This window comes from Notamacropus eugenii, chromosome 6, assembly GCF_028372415.1.
Source record: "Notamacropus eugenii isolate mMacEug1 chromosome 6, mMacEug1.pri_v2, whole genome shotgun sequence".
NCBI classification, from domain to species: Eukaryota; Metazoa; Chordata; class Mammalia; order Diprotodontia; family Macropodidae; genus Notamacropus; species Notamacropus eugenii.
This window is the reverse complement of record NC_092877.1, coordinates 307,855,547-307,873,978: the sequence shown is the minus strand read 5'-3', so window position 1 is coordinate 307,873,978 and position 18,432 is coordinate 307,855,547. Positions and strand designations below refer to the sequence as shown.

At 35.5% G+C, this 18,432-nt stretch overlaps 1 protein-coding gene across 1 annotated transcript in view; it reads right to left on the bottom strand.

Annotated features, from left to right (window-relative positions):
* CPS1 (carbamoyl-phosphate synthase 1) overlaps positions 1-18,432 on the bottom strand; it is a 151,861-nt gene that overhangs the window by 42,781 nt on the left and 90,648 nt on the right. Inside the window, exons 22-23 of the mRNA XM_072617474.1 lie at positions 1,945-2,086; positions 128-193 (exon numbers count right to left, since the gene is read on the bottom strand). Of these exons, the coding sequence (XP_072473575.1) occupies positions 128-193; positions 1,945-2,086 (208 nt within the window). The remainder of the gene's footprint in view (positions 1-127; positions 194-1,944; positions 2,087-18,432) is intronic.

Below are 18,432 nucleotides of genomic sequence, written 5' to 3'. Positions count from 1 at the left end.
ATTATGCAGATGAGTAAACTAATGTCCCAAAAGAAGAAGTGCCTAAGGTTACATAGATGGTTAAAAAAAAGCCAGGATTCAAAACTAGAATCTAAAATACCAGGTCAGGTACAAGGTTAAGGCTTACTTGACCATTGTAAGTAACATAGAGGTAGTTTGTCACTGATGGATACTCTGCAGCCAGTGTGTCAATCTGCAAAAAGGGAAAGGAGACAATAAACATATGTCCTTATTCTAATAGTCCTTATTAAAATATATATATATATTTCCATTCATATTCCTTTATTTTCCTTTGCTACTAATTCCAAAGCAGGAAGTGGAAACTGAAACTCAAGTGATTCCTATTAGAGGAATATATATTGCTCCAACAGCAGGAATACAATATATTGGTCAAACCCCCTGAATGGTGACTAGAGAAGATTATTGATAATTCCCCAAAATATAGAGTATGCCTCATCAATATACACCCTGAGAATACAATCGCCCCCATACATAAGCATGCTTGCATGTGCACACACACACACACACACACACACACACCACTATATTTGTCCATCTGATGCACAGCAAGTAATGATTATGTCAAGTGGCTATCAGCTAGACTTGCTCATTCAGTGACATGAACCAGGTAGTTATATAATTTAAGCAAAAGCATGCAGAAGATTACAGCCCTGTTTGGGTACTGGTAGTCATTGAAATAATAAAGCATCAAAAGCCAAAACATGGTAAGTCATGGGAGGAAAGAGTTTCTATCACACATCATATTTTGTCAGGACAGATAAATTCTTCGCTCAAGAAGCAAGGCACACACTCTCATGTAGAAAGAAATGGGAGGCAGAACTTATCAAGTTTGTTGTGTTTGTCCTTTGTTCTCAAAGAGGACCATGACATCAAGATGATGACATGACTTGCAGTTGACTTTGAGTTGAGTGAGGCAGGGCTGTGCAAGGTCACCAACCTCACTTTCCTCTACTGAGCTCTCTGGGTCCAGTGGCCTGATATTCATCAGGATGACTGGAGATGGCCCAGGATGCAATAGGAGACCCTGGTCCTTTCGGGCTAAAGTCTTATAGTAGTCTCACTTTGAGTGAGATACACCCATTCAGTGAATAGGCTTCTTTAAGTAGTTGCTCAAGGGATGGCCCCTTTAATCAAAAAAAAAAAAAAAAATCAGACTGGGAGGAGAAGATCCTCAGGGTTCCTGGGTAGAAGAGAAACAATTACTACCAAGTTTGTAAGAGCCAAGTAAAGAGGAAGAAGGATAACACATGGTAAATGAAAAATATTCAGCAGCTGGACTAGGGCCTAAAGGTATATATAGGCCCCCTGAGCCCACAATGGAACAGTCAATGATTTTTAAGGACAAAAACCAGCTGGTAGCACTTTAGTCAAGGTAGCCCTTAAACTAATGGCAAAAATTACAATGACATACCTGTGAAAGTTCTTGCGCGATCATTATGAATACAAGATGAACTCATTATGCTCAGCCCTATCACAATGAATACTAAATGAACCCATAATGATGGGACACTTAAAATAAAGTATTGCCCTGTAAAAAGTTACTATCAAATGAGTTAGCTACTTTCTTCACAGGCTCTATACCACAGGTCAGTACCAACATCAGGGTTTTTCAGGCCCCTCTATTTCATCAAAGCTATGGCATTTAGACACAGATCAGGCAGAAAAGATGAGAGTATTTTTGCTTCTTTTCTTATTTTGGCTGAAGGAAGTAGCTGCTTTTAACTCTACCCTCTTTAAAAGCGGCATAAAATCAAATTTTATAGAACAAGACTAATGATCATGGGAGACAAATATATCAAGTATTTTCAGGCTTCAAGCAGGGTCACATACTGAATAGCCATTTCAAATGTTGACAAAGGCTCCATTAAACAGGAGCCTGCATTCTACCAGAAGAGTACTGTGAGAAAAAATAGCATCCATTACCTGTTTCACCCAAGGGTGTATGTTTTTCTTCACCCTCAGTTCCCGGGTCTGGGCCTCAGTCAATCCAAGGGATTTTGAAATTTGCTTATCTGAGAATCCTATTTCCTTTGCCTTTTTCAGAGTTTCCTCTGGAATAGAGTCACTGGGATTCAATGTGAAAGAAAGGTGCAAAATTAGACCAAGAATAACATACAATATGAGTTCTTCAATTTCCCCCTTTCCAATGACCCTTCTTTTCCACCTTCAAATATGCTCCAGAACATAATATATTAAATAACCTTTGATGGACTCTGTCCTCCCTTGGAGCTACTGTTAAGTCTTTCATCACCAAACCAGTGGTGCTCATCTATCACTTTTACTTCCCTTCTCACCTTCTGAAAATTCACTTTAATTCCTCATCACTCAATTGAATCCATCTGCTAAATATCTCCCTTTTGCCAAATCCAATGACATTTTAAAAGTTATGTCCTCTTGTCAGCATTTAGTGTCAGCATCTACTCACCAGGTATTCTTATTTTAATTCATTTCAACAAGCATTTATTAAGTTCCAACTGTGTATTACACACGATGCTCAGTAATGGAGATACAAAGACAAGAAGACAAGTAGTTGTTGCCTTCAAGGAACTTACATTCCTTTTCTCAGAACTCTTCCCTTGACTTGGACAACACTGACTATGTCTGATTTTCCTACAACTTCTGGAACTGCTGCTTTGTTGTATTCTTTGCCAATTCTTCTCTCCTCTTTTGTTGTCCCTTTTCCCAGATGCTTTCCTCAGCTCATTGCTTCCTATCTATATACCTGCTCTACCAGGAATCTTATCCACTCACGTCTTCAACTATCATCATTACACTGGCAAGGCCGAAATGGCCTTGCCTTTTGATCTGTTCTTCCAATTTCAAATTTCCAACTATCCAAAATACATCTTGATCTAGAAGTTCTACTTGGACTCAGTATATTAAAAACCGAACTTACCCTTTCCCCACCCCCCTCAGGAAACCAACTTTCTTTCCTAACTACCACTTTTCTATCAACTTCCCAGAGAAGAAACAACAGAACCATCTTTGATTCATCCTTCTTTACCCTATCTATACAATTACTCATTTCATCTTTATGGGTTATATAACAAAAAAAAATCCAAGTCTTCATTTGTGGACTTTATTTCCAAAATATTAGAGACAATTAAATTTAATATAACAAAAAGTAGATACCTCCTTAAAGTCTGCTGTTACAAGATTAACAAAATCATAGGATTTAGAACTTGAAGGTACCTTACAGATTATATAATCCAGACCCCTACAAATGAAAAAACTGAGGCCAAGAGAAGCTATGTCATTTGTCTAGGATCACACAGGTAGTATGAGAACCAATGTTTAAATCCAGACCCTTTGCCTTCAAATCCAACACTCTTTCAATTTATCACCATAATTCTGTGAGCTTAAGTTTATATGAACCAAGCCTATCTATCCTATTCTCTGATCTTCTTTAATTCATGTCTTGTATTTGGAGTTAATGTGGAAATTATGTTTTTATGAGAGATTTATTTCTGCTTATTTTTTTAGCATGAACACAGGATTTATTTGTTCAGTTATAACTCTTCTCTGTCAATACAGTCTCCATTACACTACTATACTCTAAATTTCCTGCTGCTTCTCTGATCAATGCTCTATGCTACTTCAGAGAATTTAATTTCTTCTTTCAAGACCTACTTTGCATGCTTAATATTCTCAAGAATTCTGGGCGTTTTTCTCTTTGTCTTTTTCCTTGCTGAATAATAGTGACCAATCAACAAGTATATAGTTAAGATTTACTATGTGATTAACCCACTTTTATGTGTTTTTGAAGATACTAAAGAAACAAGATATGACCCTTTCTGTAGGAGGATTGGGTCTTATTGTGGATTCAAGATATATGTAGGACACAATCCATGACAACTCAGAAGGATATATAGAAGTTTATGTAAAGCAAAATTATATGATATTCATTCAACAGGCACTGATTAAGTACCTACTAAATGAAATGCACTAAACTAGGTCCTAGTAAATTTTTGATAAGATGGTTCCTGTGTTCATGAAGCCTATTGGCTAAGTAGCAGATGACAAAAAAATACATAACAATAACACAAAATGTGATGTCTCAGGGACAAAGTTATTTCTAAGCAGGGAGATCAGGGAAGGCTTCATAGAGTGGCAAGTGAGTGTAACTCTATAAGTATATAAGGAAAGTATTGCAAAGGATAAGAATGGAGTATGGGCTAGAATTGTTAAAAATTTAGTATATGGTTTGAGGCGTTGAATGGGCTATAAAGGAAGACTGGGGTTTGGATGGATAGAGAAAAGAATGAAAGTTTCCCAAACAGGAAAAGTGGTATGATCAAAAGCTTAGAGGTCAGAAAAATAAGCTGTGTTTAAGGGACAGTAAGGACAGAGGCAAGGATTCGTCTTTCAAATAGTCATATCAATCTTACAATAAGAAGAACTTTTAGAAACAACCTACAGAGAGGTGACAGACTCAAAGTACAGAAAAAGACAAACTTTTGGACTTGAGCCATTTTGTGTATTCATTTTGTATGAGCATGATTATTTGTCACAAGGATTGTTTTAACATATACATACATACATACATACATACATACATACATACATTAAGCAATCTGTATGAAGTGGAGATTTATGGTTTCATATACAATCTTTTGTGCTCTACTGTATATATGGAAATGCTAATCTTGGAGTATTTAAGTTGAGAAAAATATATAAAATTTTTCTAAAATATTAGGATAGAAGCTACACAAGGAAAGAGATTGTGTGATTACTTCCCTAGCACCTAGGACAGTATCTTACATAGAGTATGCACTTAATAAATTATTATTATTATTATTGCCACTTGGGACAGGATGAAGCCTGTTGTTACCAAGATCTATTAATATTAAATTAAGGGGGGTAGAATCCATTGGAACCTCAACTTGTCCCTTGAGTTTGTAAGTCAATGGTAATTGGATCCTATTACCCTTGCTATGGGAGCAAAAAGGATTTGAATCAAAGACTGTAAAGTAGAAGCTGTAAAGACAAACAAAAAAGAAGTCATCTCATCCATCCCTACTTTAGGTATAAATGTTCTCTAGTAAACTTGTAACTGGGCTTTCATCCAAGCTTAGAGTAGTTACAAATGAAAAGTTGGCTTGGTGGGGCTGGGCCAAAATTATTGAGGCTCCTGCTATCTCATGGCTTCTACTTACTTTTAATTTAGCATAAGAAATAAAAAGGGAAAAATTTTATGGGTACCTCTGTTTCTACCTTCATTGCCAAGGATATGTTTGTCTTTTCAATAAATCAATTTTTAATGTGCAAGCAAGCATTAATCAAGAGAATGGAAATACTTAACAAACAAGGTATTATTCCAAATTGTAGGTTCTAAAAGTTTTTTTATATAAATATATTGAAGCTGTAGTTTTGCTGAGTGTCTCAAAAGTCCCATTAAAATTTAAACGTTTGGAAAAAAGATATGTTTGCTTTTATTCTTCAATTGTACTCAAACTAAAGCTCTCAGAAACAGACTAGTTGTTGAAATACACTACCATATGCCAGTAAAGCCCTGATATACTTCTGATTTGCTAAAGAATAATATCATCTGCTAGAACATACCTTGTGACTTAAAAGTGAGGAACCATCATGTCTGAAAGGGTGAAAAAAATGACTAGGAAAAGGACTATGACAGGCATTTCTTAAACCCTAAAAGTGAGAATCCAATTTCATTTTATCAGTTTTGGTTCCTTCTTTCCCTTGGTTCTTTCCTTTTGAAAGCTCTCTTTCTTACTTGTTTAGAAGGTTCATTTTCTCCTAGGGGGCTGCCCTTACTCCACTTAACATGATTAATTCATCCTGTTAAAACAGTATCTTAAATGCAATAACATTGCTGAAACAGGATTACCCTGTTGCGAGTTCAAGTTCCTGCTTACTTACCATGTAACATTACTTCTTACTATGTGACATTAGACGTGTCTGATGAAGAAAAGATTTATAGAGGACATGATAATTGTCTTCAAGTATCTGATGGGCTATCACAAAGAATGATAAATGTTCTTCTTGGTGCCAAAGAACAGAAGTAAGAACAATGTGTGGAAGTTGAAGATACATAGAGGTGAGGATATAAAGGAGTTTCCTAACAATTTAAGTCATACAAAAATAGATGGGGCAGTACTGGGTTTCCTTTACAAAGAAGTCTTTAGTGGAAGGTTGAATTATTGGAGATACTGAGGCAGAAACACTTGTTCAGTTAACATTGGATTGCATGGACTTTGAAAGCCCTTCCAAATACAAAGTTCTGTAAAGCCACCTGACATTTCCAGACCTGAGTTTACCCAACTGCAAAGTGAAGAAGTAGATATTCTCTATTGTTCCTTCCAGAGTCTATTAAAAACTACAGGAACAAGAGGATGCTGATCTGCATACTGCCATAGTAGTCCTACCAGCCCCAGAAGCTTCCCTGGAAATTCCAGGCATTAAGAGAGGAGAGCAAAAGCCTCACAAGATAGAGAGAGGTCATTCAGAGCAGAGGAGGAAGCTGAGATTGATTGCCTAAGTGTTAAGGGCAAGGTTCCCAAATGTCCTATTCTCTACCAATCAGTACGTTGAAAGGATTTGCACCTTCAGAGGATAGTCACCTGTGATTAGTGAAAAGTTTTCTTATGTTGTAGAGGAACTCATCTGTAATCTATCAACTATTATTGCAAACCAACATGGTGTAAGGGTTGATCTTACCCTATCAGTTGTGGTTAAAAAAAACCTGAAATTACAATTGGGCTGAAAAATGTGTATTTGTATTTCTCCCATTTACCAGTGCTATGTTACTCTCTTCTTGAACACTCAAACCTCTTTTTTTAAATACCCCCAACTCATTAGACAAAGAAAAATGTACGTACTATACATACTGTTAGCAAAGATGCTAATTTCTTCCAAAACTTAACTTTTCACCATATACAAATGAAAAACAAAACAATAGAAAAGGTAGAGAGTCAGAAATATTCCTAAATCAAGGATTCTTGAAAAGGGATGTGAATTTGGTTTTAAACACACATATATTTAATATATGTTAATGCAATATAATTGATTATATGTAATTAATATCTAATATGATAAAATAATATTATAAAATGTTTTAATATTCAATATATATTTAAATATATTTAATTGTATTTCAGTAAAATGTTTCCTTTCCAATCCTATATGTTTATTTTATGTAGTTAAAAACACAATTCTTAGAAGGGGTCTATAGGATTTACTAGACTGCCAAAAGGGTCCAAACCACACAAGAAAAGGTTAAGAAGCCAGATACTAAATAAATATTGGGTTCAACACTGCCACCATATGTCCAAGTCACATCCCCACCTCCACTTTCTCTACATCTGGAGATGTTCATTCCTAAATCCCAACATCCTCCCAGTATTCTCCTGCTGTCCCACCCTCTTCCCCTTTTCTTGTCAGACAGGAAAGGGATATGAAAACAGGCATTTTTGCTGTTGTGTTAGTGCTCCCAGGCATAATGTAAACGAAAGAGATGACTTCGGAAGAAGACAATGGTCATAACAAAGAAATTAATCACAAGTCGTGAGATTTTAAGTACCAATTGAGGATTTTTTTTTAATCTAGATTCCTCAAATCATAATTTGTAGTTGATTGTTCTCATCATCTTACTTTTTGTAGTAGCATAGAACCAAGAACAAAGTAGATGCCCATAAACTGTGAACCTGCTATGCAAAATGTGGTATATAAATGTAATAATATATTACTCTACCTTCAGAAATTATGAAGAATATAGGAAAGTGTAAGAGAATTTATATGAACTGATATAAAGTGAAACAGAACAAAAAAATATACACAATGACTTTAAACGTGAATAATAAAACAATGAAAACATAAATACTATGTAATTATAGCAGACAAATTTGATCCCAAAGACAAGATTCTTCTCTGTAGATGTGGGAGGCTATGGGTGTTGACTGCTTCATAGTAGGGGAAGAATTGTAGCCTTCTGATTGGTGTCCTTGCTATAAATCTCTTGCTGCTACCAAAAGTATAGGTCTGAGCTTGCCATGCTCCCACTCGATAAATTCCAAAAGTTCCCTTTTACCTTTTGAATCAAACACAAACTCTCCTATTTGGCACTTAAAACTTTCACAAACTGAAACTTTCCTATCTTTACAATCTCCTTAGACATTATTTTCCTCCATTCACTGGTGGACAGCAGACAATATGACCTAGTCATACTGTCCTGCTTACTATTCCTCTCATACAACAATCCATCTCCAGTCTCTGTCGATCCAGGAAAATGTGTAGGACATGCTGTCCCCCATGCCTAGAGTTTTCTTCTTCATCTCTACTTCTTGGGGTTTATGGCTTCTTTCAAAATTCAGATCAAACACCACCTATGTATAGCCCTTCCTAGTCTCCCAATCCAACTCCCCAGCTCCTAGGCTATTGTGTATCTACTCTGTGTACATGCCCATTTGTGGGCAAGCTCCATGTAAGCTCCATGAGGAGAGGAACTACATTTTTGCTTTTACCTTTCGTTGGCTCTAAGCACAATACCAGACACTTAGTAAGTACTTCAAGCATTTAATAAATTATAAAATCATTTGAATTGAATTCTAACCATATATATACACATATATGTATATATATACATATATATACACACACATATATATACATATATGAAATGCTGCTATTCTAGTTGTTTTCTTTAAGTATAAAATGAGTTACCATGACACAAAAATATGCAACCATGTTACTGGTTACCTTAGAAGGTTTAGTAAATATTCCATCAGCAACGTGAATATGAACACAAGTTCCAGGTGAAAGAAATTTCTCAATATTTCATTTATATACAAGCCTCTGCTCTATGTTTTAACCTCTAAGCCTTCATGAAATGAAGTAAAGCACTTGATGTCCATTCCCCTGTCTCACAAAATAGATGCTGATGCTGACCCACAACAGCAATTAGTGAAGGAACAGCCAAGCCAGATTTCCCCATTCCAATTCAGTGTTGCCTAAGTATGAGTGAAGGGACTTAATCCCAAGAAAATGAATGAATTGTTTTTCTATATATTTCACTCTCTATTATCTGTCACTGAAAAACAGAGGGCCGGCTGTCATTTCATTACTGACAGAGAAAGAAAATTGGCTTCATTTGCAGCTTGTTCTGATATAAAATTTTATTTTGTGTCCCATTATAATAAAATAAAAGAAGAGACAGTCTGAAGATACGATTCATTAACCTTGGACCAGTGACTTAAATAAGGTTAAGCCTCTTCATAGTCAAACATGGGAAAAATAATCTTACACAGGTACGAAGCTAATATACCAATATGGAGAATCAAATGCCTTTTCATCTTCTTCACCAGTCTGAATTGGGAAGCTCTCTACTTTGCCTGTTCTAGAAAGGATCCGATCTTTAAAACAAGTAAACGATAAAATAAACAAACCTACCTAGGTAAAAGCTGGTTGGGGGACCATGAATTTAATGTGCTGGGTTTTTTTCAAGTTTAAATGAAATGCTCATTTTAGAAATGAGAAATAACAGAAAAATGAGCTGAAATATAAGCCTTCAATTGTAAATGAATGTTCTTAAGCTGAATTGTGCTTTGAAGGCAAAACCTATAGTGGCACATTCATATCAGAATGCAAATTTTGGGACTGTTGTTTTAAAGGGAAATGCGGTCATCTGAGACTCACCCAAGCACACATTGTATTAAGATATATAAAATGTATTCATCTTCTTTTTAATATACATTTATCTATATTGCTATGTCTCCTCTTGACCCTTAAATATGATCACATAGACACAAGGCACACACACGTGTTTATTTCCTTCTTCCATAACCACCAATGTTGCTACATATTGATAATATATCTACTTTGATTTCCCCCCAGCAGCTTTCCTTACTTCATAGTTCAAGGGCAAAATCTTCAAAGCTTACACTCCTACCATTCGATAGCTGGATTTAAACAATAAGATGATAAAAGAACAAGTGGCTATGATTCTAACCTCAAAAAATCTTCTTTTTCTCAATACATACCAACACAAAATGACAGCTTGAATTTTTAGAAGGGAAAAATGTTTTCAAACCAGACAATCAGACTTTTACACACCGTGCCATAATCATTTAATGGTTAGACAGTATTACTCAGCTCCTACAGAGCTCCATCTCTAGTGAGCTGTATAGTTTATAAACAATACAAGCCTCTCCCCTTTTTCTCTTTTCAGTTTCCAACGTAGATTTTGTGGTTGTTGTTTAAAATTCTACCCTGTCATCTTTGAAATTTCATCCACTCACACTTCTTCAATAATAAATGATAAAAGGAAATGGAATAAATTCCCCTTAATGAGGAAATTTTCACCTGGCATAGAGGAGCTGGGGAAATCTATTAACTGACTTGAGAAACGCCTGCAGCATCGCAATTACCAAGGGAGTTGGTGTACTTCACACAGGCCTCTCTTCCACTTGACTGGCTTTTATCTGATCCACCAACTCACAAGTAATACTAAACAAATTTCCCTCCAGATTGCACTAGCTCTAATGTGAAAATGAGCACTCCACTTGGCCTACAATTATTGGATGGGCTTACAATTTGATTATTATACTATTTTTTTTAATCCCCTAAACGCCAGAAGTTGAGGGAAACCCAGGACCTGATGTTTAGTAATATTATTAGCTTTAAAAAAGGAACTAAGATATGTGTGTGTGTATTCCATATAGATATATATTAATATAGATGTAGATATTCTACCTCACTACCTCCTCATGAGTTTCTTCTAAGAGATTTGCACTAGAATCACTGATTATTTCTGGCATTTCACAAAGCTCTAGAATAAATAGCAATTACAGTGATGAGATCAGTGTAAAAGTTGTTTATCTCCTTGTCTTTTCTTTTAAGGAGACAGATTGTTACTTCTTTCCCCAGAGAAATGCAAAAGACAACTGTCAAAAGCAACAGTAACATTTAGAAAGGCAGGAGATAGAAAGGCAGTTGATTGTAGTAAATACCACCCTTTCCACTAGACCATTTTTTGACAATACTGTGGTTGTATCTCTATAGCAGCAAACCAGCCACGGACAGGGGACAATATTCATTTTGCTCTATCATGTATATGACACACCACATCAAGATATTTAAAAAACATGGTAATTGAATTTTTCATTATCCATTTGGGGACATAGTCTCATATAGTTTATTTGGGTTGATCAATTAAGTTCATTTGAGCTATGGCAGGTATTTTTTTTTCTTTCTGAATCTATATACATAGAATATTCACATTTCATTAATTTTGGATTGAGGAAAAGGAAGGAATCAGAAAAGTCTCCAGGTCTAAGCCATAGGACCCACTACCTTTCAAGCAGATCAAGTTGATTTCTAAACATCAGTCTTAGATACTTGAGTCTTATTTTAAAAAAACAGCACTAGTTCTGAAATGAGCAATACTCCTGTATAGTTAAAAAATTTCCCTTTGTACTTATTGTAGGCAAGTGCCTTGGACATAGTAAGCACTCAATAAGTGACTGTTAAATTAAATTAACTTCAGTTGTAGTTTGTCTCTTTACAAATGAAAGCTAAGTTCAAAAATGAAAATTAATAAATACAGAGTGACTCAAAAATAACTACTGTCTGTCTACTCTAAAGTACTCAAAATATTGCTAACACTGATAAGGCGTCTGGCATCCACTGACCAGACTGAAAACTGAACGAAAGGGTAAGATGAACACAAGATGAGTGAGTTACTCTGTAGTACATTACACCTGTATTCGTGGAGATGAAAATATCCTTATAGCTAATTTCTTTATCTTCTCACTCCAGAATGAATGTACTTTCTACTCTTCTACAGAGTTTATAAGACTGCCAAAGGAGTCCATGACCCCAAAGAAAAGAACCTTTACATAAGAAATACCATGTTTCCTCTCACTTGCTATTTACAGAATGTGGTTATATATTAGGCCTAATAGTTAAAGAGTCTCTCTAATTGAAAGTGGCCAACAAACATAATGGATAAGTCATGAAGGTCCACATTCAGATTCTACCTCTAACGTATACTGCCTCTGTGATCCTGGATAAGCTTTGGTGTAACAGGCCATTCTCTTGTCTTTTCTTTTAAGGGGGGAGGGTTTCCCACACTGATGAATGAATGTAAGCTCATTTGAGAGAAACGATTGTTTCATTTTTTGTATTTGTATCCCCATGTACATAGAAAGTATTTAGTAAATGCCTGTTGATTGATTACATAATTAATGATGTCACGAAATCAGAAATGGGAAAAAAAAGTTTGGATTCTTTTGTTTTTGTTTTTTAATCTACATGGTTAATAAAATCCTCAGCTCTTTTCCAATAACCCAGGTCACCTAATACATCAAATCTGGACCCAGGAGATAAAGCAGAATGCTTTATTGCACTGTAATATAAAACTGTGATTGAATGAAGATTCTTTGATATTTTACATTCACTATTGTTTCTACTTCAGAATATCAAAAATCAACTTTAATTTCAGCTTTATACTTTTCTGAAGCTTCACTACAGCATGTTTTTAAATCAAGTCATGTTCCTACAAAGCAGTTTTCAAAATTTACCTTTTGTAGTCCCAAGGACATTAGCGAGAGAAGGAATTCTCCATAAATAACTTTCTGTTGACTTCCAAAGGCCATTACTCAGAATCTTATTAAATTGCTTAGCTGAGGCCAACCAACTGAATAACTGGTCCACAGCATTTTTCTGCAGAATGCAACCTGGTCAGGACTAAATTTTCCTAGCCCTTGAATGAAAAAGGTGAAGGTAATATGTCGTGGGTCACAGAAGACATACTTAGCTATTCCTAAGTGAGCCTAGAATAGCCACTAGAATAGAATATTTGGTAACATGTCATGTTTGGTATTTGTTGCTGAAAGAATGACAAACAATCTGTATGGCAATCCAATTTTCTCAGTTGTTTGGAGGTCTTCAAAGAAAAGGGGAGCTCTAAGTGACAATCAGTAGAATAATTATTTTCTACTCTCTGACATCAACAATACTCATTTCAAAGTACAAATTGTAAGAACCACGCCTTAGGCTTCCTAGACTAAAAGATTCATTTGTTGTTTCAGCAAACAAGTACCTACTATGTGCCAGATATTATTCCAGGCCAGGGGTGGGGAACATGCAACCTCACATGTGACCCTCTAGGTCCTCAAATGCATCCCTTACTGAATCCAAATTTCAGAGAACAAATCCCCTTAACAAAAGGATTTGTTCTGTAAAACAGCATCAAAAGGCCACACTCAAGGACCTAGAAGGCCACAGGTTCCCCATCCCTGCTCTAGACTGTTGACGTAAAGATGGTGCAAGTCAGTTTGATGCATAGATAAGGGATCCCAAGCACTGTGTCTTATAAATTAGTTGATGAATTAATTGATTGATTAATACTGCTGTGTGAAAGGGAGAATAGTGGCTTGGGTTTAAGTGTTATCTCCATTTCCTATTGACCGTGTGACCTTGAACAAGGGCCTTCACTTCTCAGCATGCTGGACTAGACAACTCTCTAAGACTATAAGATACAGAGAATGTATTGGTATCCTTTTGTTTGATCCCAGTTTTTTTATCTGTATTTCTGGTCAATAATTAGAAGTTAAACTACAATTATAAAATGCAATGCTGTTTCAGGGAAGACAATGTGGCACAAGTTTAAATATTCTCCTTCAGAAGCATTTTTCTCTGAGATCTCAACAAAATTCAAATTTTCCCTCAAAAAGAAAATGTACTGCCTGAGGGAGTTTTCTTTTCCCAGGTGTTTTCCTTTGCCATTTGAAATTATTGGTCCCTATTCCTGTTGGTGAATGAAGAAATGTATAGAACTTCATTACATCATTTTTATATTTAACTTTTTGTTTGTGCATATCAGTCATGATAGCCTTCTGGAAAATTCTATTGTTGGTTGCTGCAGACCACAGCTCACACCTTAGAGTTGTTTCTCAGCTACAGTATAAATGCAATTCTTATCACTAGCATTAATTCGACAGGGAAAGCTCAAACCCTTATAGTCATCTGTGATTCCTCACTCTCAACTACCTTACCCAACAAATCAGTTATCAAAACCTACTGAATCACTCTCTAAAACACTTGGTTTTATATGTATCATTTCATACACATTCATATGCACGTATCATATGATTTTGTGTGCATCATTTCCGGTCTCTTATGCCTTTTCTATAGTGTCCCTCTTCATCATAAGGTCCTTAACATCCTCATGATCTTTGTACCTTCACTCTACCTCACTCTGCTTTCAGAAAGGAAGCCAATATTAGTCATTTACATCATAATGTGAAGTTATATGTATTTTATGTCTCTTTTATGTCTATTTAAGTCTTTTGTCTAATTGTGAAATAAAAAGTAGTTTCTATTATTAAAAGAACATCCAGAATCCTTAAAGAAACAGAAAAAGTAATTTAGGAGCCAAGTTCCCTTCCCAAGCTGCTGAAATTATATTGCCCCCCCCTTTAAGTATGAGTGGTCCTACTTCGGGAACTAAAAATCACTCGTGCTTATGTTAGCAACTGTAGACAGAATATCAACTTTACTGAAAATTAGATAAGAGCCTTTTTATGGTTGATTGAACAAAGTCATTTTTATAAAGGAATTGTTAAGATAGGTATACATACCTTTAGAGAAGTTAGGTGGCATAATGGACAGTGCTAGGCCTAGGGTCAAGAAGATCTGAGTTCAAATTCAGCCTCAAGTACTTACTAGCTGTGTGACCCTGAGGAAATCACTTAACCTCTGTCTGTCCCAGTTTCTTCAACTGAAAAATGCAGATAATAATAGCGCCTCCCTCAAAGGGATATTGTGAGAATCAAATGAGATAACATTCTTAAAGTGCACAGCCCTGTGCCTGACACACAGCAGCTACTTAATAGATTTTTGTTCCCTTCCCCTTGAAATGTTAAGTGCTTACTTCAAAGGTAAATTGAAAGGACTTTCAACCAGACTAATCTTTGTGCATCACCCACAAGAGGACTAGCAAAAAGTATACACAGTATTTTGTGCTGTTACTGAGGTCAACAACTCATGCAGGAAAATAGTGCTTAGGACTTGACAGCTAAGGAGTAACTGGTATGCAGCTTCTTGGATTAAAAATAATTTCTCAAAAAAAAAAAGCAGCATTTTTGATGGTTAGAGAACAGAACTGAAGGAGGAAGCCCCAGGCTATACTCCCAGCTCTCTCCGCTGACTTATGAAACATAAAGTATGTCATTAAACCTCTGTGTGACTCAGTTTTACTATTTGTAAAAATAGAATAATGGTATTTGTCACCTGTTATTTTTACTATGTATTTAAAGATCAGTGGGAAAAGAATAAAACAATGAATACATAAATATATTTTCTTGTATTATAGCATTGTTTTTACACAAGCTTTGATCTCTATTCTACCAGCTTGTAAGATTCTTGAGGTCAAAGACCTCATCTTACTTATCTTTGTAATACTTACATTGATTGGCATAGTATTGCAAACTAAAATTAAAAATAAATTATTTGCTGAATGAATGAATATCATTTTTACATGCTGAGAGCCCTCCACAAAGAAAACCATCAGCTGAATAAATAAAATTATTAGTTTAGAAACAAAAGTATCAACACAGGCATAATCTATTCATTACTTGTGAATATTAGGTGAGACATTCATATATAGACAATAATGCATATGTATAGCTTTGTTATCTATTAAAGAGACTTCATAGAGTAATATAAGGATGATATAAAGATGTCCATGTTTTCAGAAGTATATGGAAATTCAAGGTAAAGAAACTTCATCAACCAACCAATTCAAACTTTCATCTTCTCTGCCACTTATAGACTTAGGAAGCTACCCACAACATTAAAAAGTCAAGTGACTTTCCCAAGGTCACCCAGTCAGAAAGTGTCAGAAGTAAAACAATGTCAGGTAGTCCTGACTCCCAAGCCAAGCTGCCTATAATCAGAGATGTTATAATTAATGAATAAAAGCTACCCATTCTAGGTACACTCTGCATTGTGTCTACCAAATAGTATGCTACTCATCTTATTTATAATTCTAAATACTCTACTGCACTTTCAAGGATATGATATTATGATCAATATTAAAAGTCATAAAAGAAACTTGATTTAAAAAAATAAAAAGAATTAGTGATATAGGAATATTAATGCTTTTGATGTGCCATTTCCTATTTTCCCTGAGTCAATCAATCACTACTAAACAATTTTTAAAATTAAAGTCATATAGGTTTACTTGAAAACATATCACATCATCCAAAAGAAATATCTTAATCATTACTATCTGGGAGACAAAGGAAATTAAAAATAGAAAATGTATTTTTTTTACATCAATCAGTTCATAGAATCATGGCAATCCCAAGAAGAACACCTCTGTTTCAAAAATTAGAAAAGAATGGATGTTTTGCATAAAATTCCAATCTAGAGCATTCATTTAAAATATTTACTGAGGAAGCAGTGTGGTATTATGGGCATTGAACTAGGCATCATGAAACCTTAGCTCTAGTCCACAAATTAGCTGGTGTGATCATGGACCTCTTGTTTATCTTCTCTGGGGCTCAGTTTCCTTATGTGTCAAATAAAGGAGTTACTCTAGATCAATGATCTTCATAGATCATTAAAAAGGATTTTGATAACTATATTTGAATATAATCGGTTTCCTTTGTAATTTGTATTTTATTTATTTTATGCATTTAAAAACCTTATCCTACGAAGGGGGTCCATAGGCTTCATCAGATTGCTAAAGGGATCTGTAACATACACGCGCACACACACACACACACACACACACACACACACACACACCACACACACACTAAGAAAGTCTCCAAAGATGATCTCTAAATCTCTTCCAGTTCTATGATTCTATAAAAGAATTTGGGGATAAGAGAGTGTTTTAAAAAAAGTGAGTTGTAATATACAATGATTTATAGCATTGTTTTCACCAAAGGAAAAAAAATAATTTATCCATAGCATCTTATATATTCCTTTTAGTCTCACCTTACCCACGTGAAATAAGAAAGGGACATTTTACGGGTATCAAAGGTGAGCTTCAGCAGTGAAATGATGTAAGTGACTCTATTATGGTCCTTACAGAAACCCCTGTTCAAGCCATCAATCAACAATTACCTACAATGTGCGCTCCAGAGTGACCACGGCATGCCCACTGCTTCCGCCTGTTAATCAGCAAACTACTTTGATAAATCAGAATAGACCAGCTGTAGATGTAAAGTTCTACACACATGACAATTATTGTAATAGCACCAGCTTCTCCCCAATCACATTCACATCAAATGTTGTTATTGTTTTGTTCTCCTCAAGTAACAAACCAATTTCCTCTAATCACAAAAGGCCATCTCTCCGGCACTGGAAGGGTTACAAAGCTCCTTCATGGTACTCCCATGAGGAAATAGTACAAGCATTCATAGGGCCTCAGAATCTAGAACTGAAAATCAGTTATCTAATTCAGTGCCTCATTTAGCAGATAAAGAAGCTGAAATCTGGACAAAGCATCTTGCCTAGGGTCCCAGAGTCAAAACATGCAGGAATTAAGAATGCAGCCCGATCCTGGGAGTCCAGATCCAATGCCCTTCCCATTACATTATGCCCTTTCTTCCTGTTTTACAGCTGAAGAAAGTCTTCCAAAGGCTAAGTGACATATTCCTCTAGAGCAGAAACTAATTTTTTTGCCTTTCTTTGTATTCTTACCATTTAGCACAATGCCTGAAATAACAAGTATACTTGGAGCCAGAATTAAAACTTCTGTTTCTGGACTCCAGGTGCAGCTCCCTGTACACTACAACAATGGTGTCAAACTCAAACAGAAATAGATTCCTGCTGGTTCATACTGACTTAGAAAAACAAATTAACATTATCTATGTTATACTGTATCTGTCATTATTTTGTTAAATATTTTCCAACGACATTTTAAACGAGTCCACTCACAACTCAGGAGCTTTGACTTGGAGTGGGTCAAAAGTTTGACAATTCTGCACTACATCATATTATCTCCAAGGATAATCACCTTTTTATTGTACTATGTTATGGAACTGCTTGTTTTATTCCATAAATTAAAAATAAAATAAAATTTTAAAAGGATAATTTAATTCCGGTCCATTTCTTATATCATCAATTTTAATAGCAACATTTAATTTAATTTAACTTTACTTTTAAAATTCTACTTTTGTCAGGTGACCACCTTCTCCCAGAGAGCCTTAGTCAAATACAAGGCCCAGTATTTGTAATAAGTAATCATGAGAAATGAAAAGTCAATGAGAAACAGCACACATCAGAAAAGTCAGAAGAAACAGACCTTTCATTCAAAGGGATGGCCCCAGCTAAGGTGATATTTGCATTACTGCATCTGCTAGGGGTTTGAGGCCTCTAGAAAATGCCCTGTTTACTGAGCTCAATTTAGCACTTAAACACTCATGTGGGACCTCAAAT